This window comes from Balaenoptera musculus, chromosome 2 (genome assembly GCF_009873245.2).
Source record: "Balaenoptera musculus isolate JJ_BM4_2016_0621 chromosome 2, mBalMus1.pri.v3, whole genome shotgun sequence".
In the NCBI taxonomy this organism is placed as follows: Eukaryota; Metazoa; Chordata; class Mammalia; order Artiodactyla; family Balaenopteridae; genus Balaenoptera; species Balaenoptera musculus.
In genome coordinates, this window is record NC_045786.1 from 93,885,963 (window position 1) to 93,902,367 (window position 16,405).

Sequence of the window (16,405 nt, forward strand, 5' to 3'; positions counted from 1 at the left end):
TTTGGATACAGACTACAGCTCTTCCCTGGGTCTCAAGCCTGACAGCCTACCCTGCAGATTTTGAATATGTACCTCTACCATCACATGAGCCAATTCCTTAAAATAAATCTCTTTCTCTTTATATATATATCTCTCTTGTTGGTTCTGTTTCTCTGGAGAACCCTGACTCATACAGATTTTAGTACCAAGGTGTAGGATGTTGTGCTAACAAACATCTAAAAATGTGGCAGTGCCTTTGGAACTGGGTAATGGGTAGGGGCTGAAAGAGTTTTGAGGTGCATGTTATAAAAAGGCTAGGTAACTTTGAAGAGACTTGGTAGAAATAAGAACATTAAAGGTGCTTCTGGTGAGGGCTTGGATGGAAATGAGGAACATACTGTTGACACCAGAGGAAAGTTGATCCTTGTTATAAAGTGGCAAAGAATGCGGGTGAATTGTATTCTAGTCTCTTGTGGAAGGTAGAATTTGTGAGTGATGGACTTGGATATTTAGCAGAAATTTACAAGCAAAGTGCTGAGGGTGCAGCCTAGTTCCTCCTTGCTGCTTATACTACAATATGAGAAGAAAGTGATTAATTGAAATAAGTAATTTTTGAAACAAAAATGAACCAGAACTTGAAGAGCAAGAAAATTCTCAGGAAGATGCTATCACTGATGGCCAAGCGGGTGGGGCCACCTCCCTCATGAGCCCAGAGGAATTTTGCCTCAGGATGAATCAAACTTTGAGTTCACTTACACTTGACTTCGATGGTATTTAGATGAGATTTGGGACCTAGAGGTGATGCTAGAATGGGTTAAGTTTTTTGGGGTGTTGTGATGGGGTGAATGTATTTTGCATGTGAGAAGAGGGACCAGAGGGTGGAATGTTATGGGCTGAATTGTGTCCCCCCAAATCCATATGTTGATGCCCCAATCCCCAGTATATCAGAATGTGACTGCATTTGGAAATAGGGCCTTTTAAAATGGTGATTAAAATATAAGGCCCTTAGGGTAGGCCTTAATCCAATTTGACTGGTATCCTTATAAGAAGAAGAAATTTGGACAGAAAGAGAGAGAGAGAGAGACCAGAGATGTGGATGCACAGAGGAAAAAAAACACAGCCAGAAGGTGACCATTGGCAAGCCAAGGAGAAAGGCCACAGAAGAAACCAAATGCATCAACACCTTGAACTGGGACTTCCAGTTTCCAGAACTGTGAGCAAATACATTTTTGTTGTTCAAGCCACTCTGTCTGTGGTATTTTGTTATGACAGCCCTGGCAAACTAATACAAAGAAATACGTGTTCATAGGTTGGCTACACAAGTCTCTGAAAATGACTTAAAACACATCACACTCTCTCATCCTTCTGGTGAGGCTGTTTCCTTGAGGCCAGGGAGAAAAGTAAACCTTTCAGGCATAAATCAAAATGACGCTTCCCTTCACCCATATAAGTGGGTGTCTAGTAGTCACATTTCTATCTTCTAGTGCCGGTCCCTGGACACAGTGACTACTCTGTAAGTAAGCACATGGATCCACGTTGGGGCAGACTTCTATTCCCCATATATTTGGAATTGTGGTTAAAAAAAGTCCACGTCTGGACTAAAGGTGGAGTGATGGATGCAGACCATTAAATTACAACATACGATTCCTATTGGTGATAAGTATACTGACAATCCCCCAGACTCAAACCAGAAATTTGGAGGGAATTTAAGTAATGGGGTTTAGAAGTATATATAAACAAATAGAAAATTTATACACTAAAAAACAATTCTAGTACAACTATATGGAGAATTAGAAAGACTGGAAAATTTCACTTACATGTTAATTAGTTACATTCCAAATCAGAATATAAAACTAAGATTACTTACCTTATTTTGGGACTTCAGGCTTCCACATTCCTTGGGTATTTGCCGCTGTACATATTCTATACTTCTGCCCTGAATGTCTAGGCCTGGATGACTGAACATTATCTAAAATACAAACAATTTCTACTTAAGTGACAAAAGAATGCATTCCTTACTTTTAATAAAACTATATATAATGTGTATTCCAAAACTTCATAATCTATTAGCAGTAAGGTTTTTCAAAATGGTTTTAACAAAAAGCATTACTTGAGTCATCCTATTTATTATTTAAACTTAGGTCTTTCCTTATACATTTAAAATTTAATTTAAAAAGTAATACAGACTTCTGGTTTCTGTTTTGGCATATAAGGAGCTTGGAAGCTGCCACTCTATTGTAACAACAAGTAAAAAAGCTGAACAACAACAAAAAATATCGACAACTCCTCTTAGATCCATGGAGAGGAGGACACAGGGCAAACCCCACCCCTAAGACTGCAGAGAGAGACAGCAAAAAAAAAGGGAGTCACTGCTTACCAGAGCAGAGACTCATGAGTGAAAATCACCATGGAAACCAGTGCCAGGGTGGGGAAAAAAAAAAAAAAAATCTCAACTGTAATTGACAAATTGCTGGAGGCTCAGGATGGACAACTCGGAGAGCTAAAAAAAACTCCTGGTTGGGGGTGGGGACAGTCATTGTGAAGCCCCCAAACTATTGTGAGTTTTCCTCTAGGAGATCAACCAGGTTCCCACAATAAGTATCAGAAAAATCCGTACATGCTTCCAGCAGGGGAGTGGAGAAGGAACCATTATGAAATGTGCCAGAACACTCTGTTCTTAACAAGGCCTGTCCTCAGGAAAAACTAGTTAAGGAGGGTCTGACCTACTGTGGTATTATCAGAGTCTATTTGATCTGGAGGAGGGGATATACCCAACACTAGTCAACTCTAACCATCTGATGCACCTAAGGGAGAGAAAAAACTGATAAATAATTGTGATATTCACAATCCTGAGGGAAAGGCTCAGACTAAAAGACTGAGACCTAATCACAACTGTAGAATACTTCCTCTTCCTATACACTTTACCACTACATCCCTAAAGGCTTATTTACAGCAGTTCCTTTTACCCAGCACATCATGTCTAGCAACCAAGAAAAATGATTAAAAAAACATACCAAAAGACGAAAATACATTTTGAAATGACAGAACAAGCATCAGAACCAGATATGGCAGGGATATTGGACTCAGCAGACTAGGAATTTAAAACAACTATGATTAATATGCTAAGACTCCAATGTTTAAAGTAGATAGCATACAAGAACAAATGAGCGATGAAAGCAGAGAAACAGAAATCCTAATAAAGAATACCACCCCCCCCCCAAAAAATCTATAGATCAGAAGTACTAAGAATAAGAATAACTTTGATGAGCTTAGTAGACTGGACATGGCTGAGGAAAAAAATCTCTGAGCTTGAGGATTAAGCAATAGAAATCTCCAAAACTGAAAGGAAAGATAATAAAGACTGAAAAAAAAAAAAGACTATTCAAGAACTGTGGGACAACTACAAAAGGTGTAACATACACAAAACAGAAAGAACAGATGAAGAAAGAGTGAAAGGAACAAAAGAAATATATGAAATAATAATGACTGAGAATTTACCCAAATTAATGTCAGATGTCCAATCACATATGCAAGAAGCTCAGAGAACAGCAAGCAGGAAAATGGAGGGAAGGAAAAAGGAAAAAAAAAAAGCACCTAAGCATATCATTTTCAAACTATAAAAAATCAAAGAAAAAAATCCTGAAAGATGCCAGAGGAAAAAATATTTTACTTATAAAGAGTAATTAACATCTGACTTCTCTGCAAAAACCATGCAAGCAAGAAGAGTGAAGTGAAATAGTTAAAGTGGTAAGAGAAAAAATCCGCCAACCTAGAATTCTGTACCCTGCAAAATTATCCTTCAGAAGTGAAGGAGACTGGTGGGAATGTATTGGTGCAACCACTGTGGAAAAGCGTATGGAGGTTTCTCAAAAAACTAAAAATAGAACTACCATATGACCCAGCAATTCCACTTCTGGGTATATATCTGAAAGAAACATGAACACTAATTTGAAAAGATACATGCACCCCAATGTTTAAAGCAGCATTATTTACAATTGCCAAGATATGGAAGCAACCTAAGTGTCCATCAACAGATGAATGGATAAGACGTGGTGTGTATACACACACACACACACGTGCGAGTGCACACACACACACACACGAAATGGAATATTATCATCCATAAAAAAGAATGAAATTTTGACATTTCCAACAACATAGATGGACTTGGAGGGTATTTCACTAAGTGAAGTAAGTCAGACAGAGAAAGAAAAATACTCTATGATACCACTTGCATGTGAAATCTAAAAAATACAACAAACTATTGACTATAACAAAAAAGAAACAGACTCTCAGATACAGAGAACAAATTAGTGGTTCTCAGTGGGTAGAGGGAAGAGGGGAGGGGCAACATGGGGGTAGGGGATTAAGAGAGACAAGCTATCATGTAAAAGAAAAATTAAATTAAAAAATAAACATTAAAAAAAATGTGAAAGAGACGTAAAGACTTTCTTAAGCAAAAAAAAAAAAATGGAGGAAATTTGTTGCTGGTAGACCTGCCTTATAAGAAATGTTAACAGACGTTCTTTAGAGAGAAGGAAAATAATATAGGTCAGAAACTGGTATCTACATGAGAATGGAAGAGCATTTAAGAAGAAATAAGTGAAAATAAAATAAAAATTTTTATTTTCTCATTCTTAACTGAGCTAACAGAAGTTTGTTCAAAAAATAGCAACAGTGGGGGACCTCCCCGGCGGTCCAGTGGTTAAGAATCCATGCTTCCACTGCAACGGGCATGGGTTCAATCCTTGGTCAGGGAACTAAGGTCCTGCATGCCAAGCAGCGTGGCCAAAAACAAACAGCAACAGTGTATCTGATCATGTATGATTATGCACATATTTACATACATATGCATATATATATGTATATAAAATAAGATGACTCACAGCAGTGATGCAAGGGGTGGAAGGAGGAATTAGGATTATGGTTATTATAAAGTACTCCCACTCACTGTAAAGTGGTTTAGTGTTGTTAGAGTAAAAGTAAATGGCTGGAGAATAATACACCACGCTAATACTAACCAAAAGAAAGCAGGAGTTCCTGTATTAATTTCAGACAGAGCAGACTTCAAAACAAAGAAAGTTATCAGTGATAAAGAAGGCATTATATAATGATAAAGGGGTTAATTCCCCAAGAAGACATAACAATCCTCAATGTATATGTGTTTAACAACACAGCATCAAATTACATGAGGCAAAAACTGATAGAACCTCAAGGAAACGGATACACCCATTATCATAGCTGGAGACTTCAACATCTCTCTCTATCAGAAATGAACAGACTGATGTCTTGAGAACCAAAAGTAACTTTACAATCTCTGCATACCTGGAATCCATCCTTCTTGGCTTCTTTTGGCTCACTACTGGATCTTCCGAATGAAGCAGACCCAATTTTCTGTGGGTCTGAAATTTCACCAGGGGTTTGCTTTTACCATGTGTCCTAGGGTTCTGTCTGTTCATTTTTTTGGTTGTTGTTGTTTTTCTTTCTTCCTTTTTTTCTGAGTCATGTGGCTGGGAGGGTCTTGGTACTCCGGCTGGGTGTTGGGCCTGAGCCTCCGCGGTGGGAGTACGGAGTCCAGGACACTGGACCACCAGAAACCTCCCAGCCCCACATATTATCAATCAGCGAGAGCTCTCTCAGAGATCTTCATCTCAACACTAAGACCCAGCTCCACCCAATGGCCAGCAAGCTCCAGTGCTGGATGCCCCATGCCAAACAACTGGCAAGACAGGAACACAACCCCACCCATGAGCAGAGAGGCTGCCTAAAGTCATACTAAATTCAAGGACACTCCAAAACACACCACCGGCTGCAGCCCTGCCCACCAGAAGGACAACAAACAGCTCCACCCACCAGAACACAGGCACCAGTCCCCTCCACCAGGAAGCCTACACAAGCCACTGAACCAACCTCACCCACTGGGGGGACACACCAAAAATAACAGGAAATATGAACCTGCAGCCTGCGAAAAGGAGACCCGAAACACAGTAAGTTAAACAAAATGAGAAAACAGAGAAATATGCAGCAGATGAAGGAGCAAGGTAAAAACCCACCAGACCAAACAAATGAAGAGGAAACACGCAGTCTACTTGAAAAAGAATTCAGAGTAATGATAGTAAAGATGATCCAAAATCTTGGAAATAGAATAGAGAAAATACAAGAAATGTTTAACAAGGACCTAGAAGAACTAAAAAGCAAACAAATAATGAACAACACAATAAGTAAAATTAAAAATTCTCTAGAAGGAATCAATACCAGAATAACTGAGGCAGAAGAACGGGTAGGTGACTTGGAAGATAAAATAGTGGAAATAACTACCACAGAGCAGAATAAAGAAAAAAGAATGAAAAGAATTGAGGACAGTCTCAGAGACCTCTGGGACAACAGTAAATGAACAAACATTTGATTATAGGGGTCTCAGAAGAAGAAGAGAAAAAGAAAGGGTCTGAGAAAATATTTGAAAAGATTATAGTTGAAAACTTCCCCAACATGGGAAAGGAAATAGTCAGTCAAGTACAGGAAGTGCAGAGAGTCCCATACAGGATAAAGCCAAGGAGAAACATGACAAGACACATATTAATCAAACTATCAAAAAATAAATTCAAAGAAAAAATATTAAAAGCAGCAAGGGAAAAGCAACAAATAACATACAAGGGAAACCTCATAAGATTACCAGCTGATCTTTCAGCAGAAACTCTCCAAGCCAGAAGGGAGTGGTAGGACATATTAAAGTGATGAAAGGGAAAAACCTACAACCAAGATTACTCTACCCAGCAAGGACCGCATTCAGATTCAACAGAGAAATTAAAACCTTTACAGACAAGCAAAAGTTAAGAGAATTCAGCACCACTAAACCAGCTTTACAACAAATGCTAAAGGAACTTCTCTAGGCAGGAAACACAAGAGAAGGAAAAGATCTACAAAAACAAACTGAAAACAATTAAGAAAATGGTAATAGGAACATACATATCGATAATTAACTTCAATGTAAATGGATTAAATGTTCCAACCAAAAGACACAGATTGGCTGAATGGATACAAAAACAAGACCCACATATATACTGTCTACAAGAGACCCACTTCAGACCTAGGGACACATACAGACTGCAAGTGAGGGGATGGAAAAAGGTATTCCATGCAAATGGAAATCAAAAGAAAGCTGAAGTAGCAATACTCATATCAGACAAAACACAGACTTTAAAATAAAGACTATTACAAGAGACAAAAAACTACATAATGATCAAGGGATCAATCCAAGAAGAAGATATAACAATTGTGAATATTTATGTACCCAACATAGGAGCACCGCAATACATAAGGCAAATGCTAACAGCCATAAAAGGGGGAATCAACAGTAACAATAATAGTAGGGGACTTTAACACCCACCCCACTTTCACCAAAGGACAGATCATCCAAAATGAAAATAAAAAAGGAAACACAAGCTTTAAAAGACACATTAGACCAGACAGACTTAATTGATATTTATAGGACATTCCATCCAAAAACAACAGAATACACTTTCTACTTAAGTGCTCATGAACATTCTCCAGGATAGATCATATCTTGGGTCACAAATCAAGCCTCAGTAAATTTAAGAAAACTGAAATAGTAACAAGTATCTTTTCCGACCACAATGCTATGAGACGAGATATCAATTACAGGAAAAAAACTGTAAAAAATATAAACACATGGAGGCTAAACAATATTCTACTAAATAACCAAGAGATCACTGAAGAAATCAAAGAGGAAATCAAAAAATTCCTAGAAACAAATGACAATGAAAACAAGTTGGCCCAAAACCTATGGGATTCAGCAAAAGCGGTTCTAAGACGGAAGTTTATAACAATACAATCCTACCTCAAGAAACAATAAAAATCTCAAATAAACAACCTAACCTTACACCTAAAGCAATTAGAGAAAGAAGAACAAAAAAACCCGCCAAAGTTAGCAGAAGGAAGGAAATCATAAAGATCAGATCAGAAATAAATGAAAACAAAATGAAGGAAACAATAGCAAAGATCAATAAAACTAAAAAAGCTGGTTCTTTGAGAAGATAAACAAAACTGATAAACCATTAGCCAGACTCATCAAGAAAAAAAGGGAGAAAACTCAAATCAACAGAATTAGAAATGCAAAAGGAGAAGTTAACAACTGACACTGCAGAAATACAGAGGATCATGAGAGACTACTACAAGCAACTATATGCCAATAAAATGGACAACCTGGAAGAAATGGACAAATTCTTAGAAAAGCATAACCTTCTGAAACTGAACCAGGAAGAAATAGAAAATATGAAGAGACCAATCACAAGTACTGAAACTGAAACTGTAATTAAGAATCTTCCAACAAACAAAAGCCCAGGACCAGATGGCTTCACAGGTGAATTCTATCAAACATTTAGAGAAGAGCTAACACCCACCCTTCTCACACTCTTCCAAGATATAGCAGAGGGGGGAACACTCCCAAATTCATCCTACGATGCCACCATCACCCTGATACCAAAACCAGACAAAGATGTCACAAAGAAAGAAAACTACAGACCAATATCACTGATGAACATAGATGCAAAAATCCTCAACAGAATACTAGCAAACAGAATCCAACAGCACGTTAAAAGGACCATACACCATGATCAAGTGGGGTTTATCCCAGGAACGCAAGGATTCTTCAATATATGCAAATCGATCAATGTGATACACCATATTAACAAACTGAAGGATAAAAACCGTATGATCCTCTCAATAGATGCAGAAAAAGCTTTTGACAAAATTCAACACCCATTTATGATAAAAACTCTCCAGAAAGTGGGCATAGAGGGAACCTACCTCAACATAATAAAGGCCATATATGACAAACCCACAGCCAACATCGTTCTCAATGGTGAAAAAGTGAACCCATTTCCTCTAAGATCAGGAATAAGACAAGGTTGCCTACTCTCACCACTGTTATTCAACATGGTTTTGGAAGTTTTAGCCACAGCAATCAGAGAAGAAAAAGAAATAAAAGGAATCCAAATTGGAAAAGAAGAAGTAAAACTGTCACTGTTTGCAGATGACATGATACTATACATAGAGAATCCTAAAGATGCTACCAGAAAACTACCAGACATAATCAATGAATTTGATAAAGTAGCAGGATACAAAATTAATGCACAAAATCTCTTGCATTCCTATACACTAATGATTAAAAATCTGAAAAAGAAATTAAGGAAACAATCCCATTTACCATTGCAACAAAGAGAGTAAAATACCTAGGAATAAACCTACCTAAGGAGACAAAAGACCTGTATGCAGAAAACTGTAAGACACTGATGAAAGAAATTAAAGACGATACAAACAGATGGAGAGATATAACATGTTCTTGGATTGGAAGAATCAACCTTGTGAAAATGACTATACTACTACCCAAAGCAATCTACAGATTCAATGTAATCCCTAGCAAGCTACCAATGACATTTTTCACAGAACTAGAACAAAAAATTTTACAATATGAATGGAAACACAAGAGATCCCGAATAGCCGAAGCAATCCTGAGAAAGAAAAATGGAGCTGGAGGAATCAGGCTCCCTGACTTCACACTATACTACAAAGGTACAGTAATCAAGACAGTATGGTTGGTACTGGCTCAGAAACAGAAATATAGATCAATGGAACAGGATAGAAAGCCCAGAGAAACCCATGCACACATGGTCACCTTATCTTTGATAAAGGAGGCAAGGATACACAATGGACAAAAGACAGCCTCTTCAATAAGTGGTGCTGGGAAAACTGGACGGCTACATGTAAAAGAATGAAATTAGAATACTCCCTAACACCATACACAAAAATAAACTCAAAATGGATTAAAGACCTAAATGTAAGGCCAGACACTATAAAACTCTTAGAGGGAAACATAGGCAGAACACTCTATGACATAAATCACAGCAAGATCCTTTTTGACCCACCTCCTAGAGAAATGGAAATAAAAACAAAAATGATCAAATGGGACCTAATGAAACTTAAAAGCTTTTGCACAGCAAAGGAAACCATAAACAAGACGAAAAGATAACCCTCAGAATGGGAGAAAATATTTGCAAATGAAGCAGCTGACAAAGGATTAATCTCCAAAATATACAAGCAGCTCATGCAGCTCAATAACAAAAAACCAAACAACCCAATCCAAAAATGGGCAGAAGACCTAAATAGACATTTCTCCAAAGAAGATATACAGATTGCCGACAAACACATGAAAGGATGCTCATCATCACTAATCATTAGAGAAATGCAAATCAAAACCACAATGAGGTATCACCTCACACTGGTGAGAATGGCCATCATCCAAAAATCTCCAAACAATAAATGCTGGAGAGGGTGTGGATAAATGGGAACCCTCTTGCACTGTTGGTGGGAATGTAAATTGACACAGCCACTATGGAGAACAGTTTGGAGGTTCCTTAATATCTAAAAATAGAATTACCGTATGACCCAGCAATCCCACTACTGGGCATATACCCTGAGAAAACCATAATTCAAAAAGACACATGTACCACAATGTTCATTGCAGCACTATTTACAATAGCCAGGAAATGGAAGCAACCTAAGTGTCCGTCGACAGATGAATGGATAAAGAAGATGTGGCACATATATATAATGGAGTATTACTTGCCTTTGAAAAGAAATGAAATTGAGTTATTTGCAGTGAGGTGGATGGACCTAGAGTCTGTCATACAGAGTGAAGTAAGTCAGAAAGAGAAAAACAAATACTGTATGCTAACACATATATATGGAACCTAAAAAAAAAAAGGGCTTCTGATGAACCTAGGGGCAGGACAGGAATAAAGACAGAGACGTAGAGAACGGACTTGAGGACACGGGGAGTGGGTAGGGTAAGCTGGGATGAAGTGAAAGAGTAGCACTGACATATATACACTACCAAATGTAAAATAGAAAGCTAGTGGGAAGCAGCTGCATAACACAGGGAGATCAGCTCAGTGCTCTGTGACCACCTAGAGGTGTGGGATAGGGAGGGTGGGAGGGAGGTGTAAGAGGGAGGGGATATGGGGATATATGTATACATATAACTGGTTCATTTTGTTATACAGCAGAAACTAACACAACATTGTAAAGCAATTATACTCCAATAAAGATGCCAAAAAATAATAAAGAAATGAACAAATTCAGCAGGCAGAGAATTAGTAAGGACACAGGTGAACCAAACAACACCTTCAATCAAGTGGATATAATTGACATCTGAAGACTACTTCATCCAACAACAGCAGAATACACATTTTCTCAAGCTTACATGGAACCTTAAGCAAGATAGACCACATTCTTGAACATAAAACAAACCTTAACAAATTTAAAAGAGTAGAAATCATACAATGTCCGTTCTCAGACTACAAAGGAATTAACGTAGAACTCAGTAACAGAAGGGTATCTGGAAAATCACCAAATAAGTGGAGGTTAAACAACACACTTCTAAATAACACATGGGTCAAAGAAGAAATCTCAAGAGAAATTAAAAATTATTTTGAACTAAATAGAAATGAAAACACAACTTATCAAATGTTGTGGGATACAGCAATAGTAGTGCATAGAGAGAAATTTATAGCATTAAATATATAAGGAAAGAAGATCTAAAATCAATAATATAAGTTTCTACCTTAGAAAACTAGAAAAAGATTCAATCCACAGCAAGGAAAAGAAATAATAAGAATTAGAGTAGAAATCAATGAAACTGAAAGCAGGAAATCAACAGAGAATATTAATTAAACCAAAAGCTGGTTCTTTAAAAAGATCCACAAAACTGATAAGCCTATAGTCAGGACAACTAAGAGAAAAAAAAAGAGGACACAAATCACTATCAGAAACGAAAGAGGAGGTATCACTACAGATTCTATGAATATTTAAAAGGATAATAAAGGAATGCTATGAACAACTCTACATCCACAAATCTCATAACCTAGATGAAATGGATCTATTCCTTGAAAGGCACAATCTGCCAAAACTCACACAAGAAGAAGAAGAAAACAATCTGAATAGGTCTATATCTGTTAAAGAAGTTGAACTGATAATTAATAACCTTCCAAAATAGAAAGCACATAGATCCAGCTGGAGTTTACTGGTGAATACCACAAAACATTTAAGGAAGAAATTATACCAACTCTCTCCAATCTCTTTCAGAAGATAGAAAACAGAAAATACTTCCTAACTCATTCCAAGAGTTCAGCATTATCTTAATCCTAAAACCAGACAAAAACATTACCAAAAAGGAAAACAAACAAAAATACAGACATCTCAAATAAACACTGATGCAAAAATCCTCAACAAAATATTAGCTCATTGAATCCAAAAATGTATAGAAAGAATTATACATCATGACCAAGTGGATTCAGCCCCACTATGCAAGGCTGGTTTAACATTAAAAGATCTATTAATGTAACACATCAAACCACATGATCTTATCGATATATTGAGAAAAAGTATTTGACAAAATCCAACACCCATTCATGATAAAAACTCTGTAAATTGGGAACAGTGGAGAAGTTCTCCAACTTATAAAGAATATCTACAGAAACCCTGAAACTAATATAATTAATGGTGAGAAACTTTAAGTTTTCCCACTAAGATCAGGTACAAGGAGGCAAGGATGTCCCTTCTCTCACCATTCCTTTTCAACATCATACTGGAATTTCTAGCTAATGCAGTAAGACAAGAAAAAGAGATAAACAGTATACAGATTGAGAAGAAATAAATAAAGCTGTCCATGTTCACAGATGACATGATCATCTATATAGAAAATTTGAAAAAATCAACAAAATAACTCCTGCATCTAATAAATGATTTAAAGTAAAGTTGCAGGATACAAGGCTTATATACAAATGACAATCACTTTTCTATAACCAACAATGAACAAGGGACTTCCCTGGTGGTCCAGGGGTTAAGACTCTGTGCTTCCACTGCAGGGGGCAAAGGTTTGATCCCGGGTCAGGGAACTAAGATTCCACATGCTATGCGGTGTGGCAAAAACAAACAAACAAACAAAAAAACCAGAAGTGGAATTTGAAATTAAAAACCATTTACGTTAGCATCCCCCAAAATGAAATACTTAATACATAAATCTAACAAAATACGTACAAGATCTGTATGAGGAAAACTATCAAACTCTGATGAATGAAATCAAAGAAATAAATATAGATATTCCATGTTTGTAAATTGGAAGATTCAATGCTGTCAACATGTCAGCTTTTCCCCAGCTGGCCTATAGATTCAATGCAATCCCAATTAAAATCCCAGCAAGTTATTTTGTGGATATTAACAAAATGGTTCTAAAGTTTACATAGAGAGGCAAAAGACCCAGAATACCCAACACAATACTGAGGGAGAATAAAAGTTAGAGGACTGACATTACCTGACTTCAAGATCTTTTATAAAGCTACATTAAGAAAGATGGTGTGGTACCAGCAAAAAAAAAAAATAGGTCAATGGAACAGAATAGATGACTTTGGTTATGGCAGTGGCTTTTAAGATATATCAAAGATCCATGAAAGAAAGCATTGATAAGCTGGGCCTCATTAAAATTAAAAACATCTACTCTGAAAAATAAAATGTCAAGAGAATGAGAAGACAAGTCACAGAGTAAGAGAAAATATTGTAAAAGATACCTGATAAAGGACTGATACCTAAAATGTACAAAAACCTCTTTTTTTCTTTATATGTGTCATATTTTTCATTAATAGGTTTCTTCTTTAGAAAAAAGGTACAAAGAACTATTAAAAAATCAACAATAAGAAAATAAACAACCTGATTAAAAAATGTGCCAAGGACCTCAACAGACACTTTCCCAAGGAAGATATACAGATGGCAAATCAGCATATTAAAAGATGCTCCACGCCGTAAGTCACCAGGGAAATGCAAGTTAAAAATACGAGATACCACTACACACCCAGTAGCATGGCCAATATCCAGAACGCTGACAACACCAAATGCTGGGGAGGACACGGAGCAACAGGAACCCTCATTCACTGCTGATGGGAATGCAAAATGGTACGGCCACTTTGGAAGACAATTTGGCAGTTTCTTATAAAACTAAGCATACTCTTCCCGTATGATCCAGCAATTGTACTCCTTGGTATTTACCCAAGGGATTCAAAAACATGTCCACACAAAAACCTGCACACAAATGTTTACAGCAGCCTTATTCATAATTGCTAAAACTTGGAAGAAACTAAGTTTGTTTATCTATTCAGTAGACTCAATGGATACACAAACAGTGGTATATCCAGACAATGGAATATTACTCAGTATTAAAAAAGACATGAAAAAACCTTACGTGCATATTACTAAGTGAAAGGCTACATACTGTATGATTCCAACTATATGACATTCTGGTAAAGGTAAAATTATGGCGACAGTAAAAAGATCAGTGGTTGCCAGGATCTGTGTTTGGAAGAAGGGAGAGGTAAGGAGGGAAGAACAGGCAGAGAACAGAGGATTTTTAGGTCAGTGAAAAATGTCTATATGATACTATAATGATGGATACATATCATTATATATTTGTCCAAATCCACAGAATGCACAACACCAAGAATGAAACCTACTGTAAACTATGAACTTTGGGTGATTATATGATGTATCAATGTAGGGTCACCAATTGTAACAAATGTACCACTCAGGTGGTACTTACCACTTTTTGGCCACATATTTAATCTACACACACATGCAAGGGTGTGTATGTGTTTATACATATAGCTCTACCTAATTCTTTTAATAGCAGCTTAATATTCCATTGAATGGATGACTTAATTTAACTAGTCTGATTTATATATATATAAAGGCTTTTCCCCACCTTTTGCTGTTACAAACAATATTGCATAAATTATCCTTATACATATTTATCTTTAATACACATGTCCAAGTATATCTGTATCAGAAATTGCTAAAAGTAGAAATGCTGGATTAAAAAGTTTGTATGCTTCAATTCAAAAAGCAATTTAAATGGATATATCCAACTCGAACCACCTACTCATTATTAGTAGTGTCTTAAACAGGAAAGGAAGTTTAATAAAAATAGTTAATGACTGAAGAGGTTATCTCATTCCTGGCCTTGTTTCCGGCAGTTTTGAATTTTACTTTCATTAGCACTTTAATCACATGATAGGAGCATAAAGAGAAACAGAAGTATTTCAATTTTAATTATGTTGTAGGACTAAAGGACTGATGTGGATGAAGTAAGATTTCTGGATTACTTTTTTTTTTTAAGATCTTTATTTTTGGCTGCATTGGGTCTTCATTGCTGCATGCAGGCTTTCTCTAGTTGCAGCGAGCTTGTGCTACTCTTCGTTGTGGTGCACGGGCTTCTCATTGTGGTGGCTTCTCCTGTTGTGGAGCACAGGCTCTAGGCGCTCAGGCTTCAGTAGTTGTGGCTCGCGGGCTCTAGGGCACAGGCTGGATTACTTTTGCATGATTATAACCTCTCCAATGTTTTATTTTTTAAAAATTTTTATTGGAGTATAGTTGACTTACAATGTGTGTTAGTTTCACATGAACAGCCAAGTGAATCAGTTATACATATACATATATCCACTCTTTTTTTTTTTAAATTTATTTTTGACTCATTTTGGGTCTTCGTTGCTGCACGCAGGCTCTCTCTAGTTGCGGCAAGCAGGGGCCACTCTTAGCTGCGGTGTGTGGGCTTCTCATTGCGGTGGCCTCTCTTGTTAAGGAGCACGGGCTCTGAGCGCGCAGGCTTCAGTAGTTGTGGCCTGTGGGCTCAGTAGTTGCAGCTCACAAGCTCTAGAGTGCAGGCTCAGTAGTTGTGGCGCACAGGCTTAGCTGCTCTGAGGCATGTGGGATCTTCCCGGACCAGGGCTCGAATCTGTGTTCCCTGCACTGGCAGGCGGATTCTTAACCACTGCGCCACCAGGGAAGCCCCATATATCCACTCTTTTAAAAGATATATGATATCTTTTCATGAAGAAAATGCAAAGCTTTATTGAGCGCTATAGATGAGCTAAATAGAAGGATATATATTCATCGAAAAGAAGGCTAAAATCTTCCCCAAACTAATATACAGATTCAGTGCAATTCAAATACAGACTGCAAATGGATTTTTCAACAAACTTGATAAGCTAATTCTAATTTTTTTTTTTGGCCGCACCCCATGGCATGAGGGATCCTAGTTCCCCAACCAGGGATTGAACCCACACTCCCTGCATTGGAAGGCGGAGTCTTAACCACTGGATCACTGGGGAAGTCCTAAGCTAATTCTAAATTCTGTGGAAGAGTAAACAGCTCCCCCACCCACCAACAAAAAAGAGAAGAAGAAAAAAGTGGTAGATGCACTTGCTCTACAGATCTTAAGACAAGCTATAGAGTTAAAACATTCTATAGTAAAGAAGACAACGTGGCACTGGTGCCAGGACAAACAGACCAACAGATAAGAGAG

General features: G+C 37.3%; 1 protein-coding gene across 1 annotated transcript in view; it reads right to left on the reverse strand.

Annotated features, from left to right (window-relative positions):
* The window catches only part of SPRED1 (sprouty related EVH1 domain containing 1), a 118,810-nt gene that overhangs the window by 6,108 nt on the left and 96,297 nt on the right, over positions 1–16,405 (reverse strand). The window contains exon 6 of the mRNA XM_036843081.1: positions 1,847–1,948. Within this exon, the coding sequence (XP_036698976.1) occupies positions 1,847–1,948 (102 nt within the window). The remainder of the gene's footprint in view (positions 1–1,846; positions 1,949–16,405) is intronic.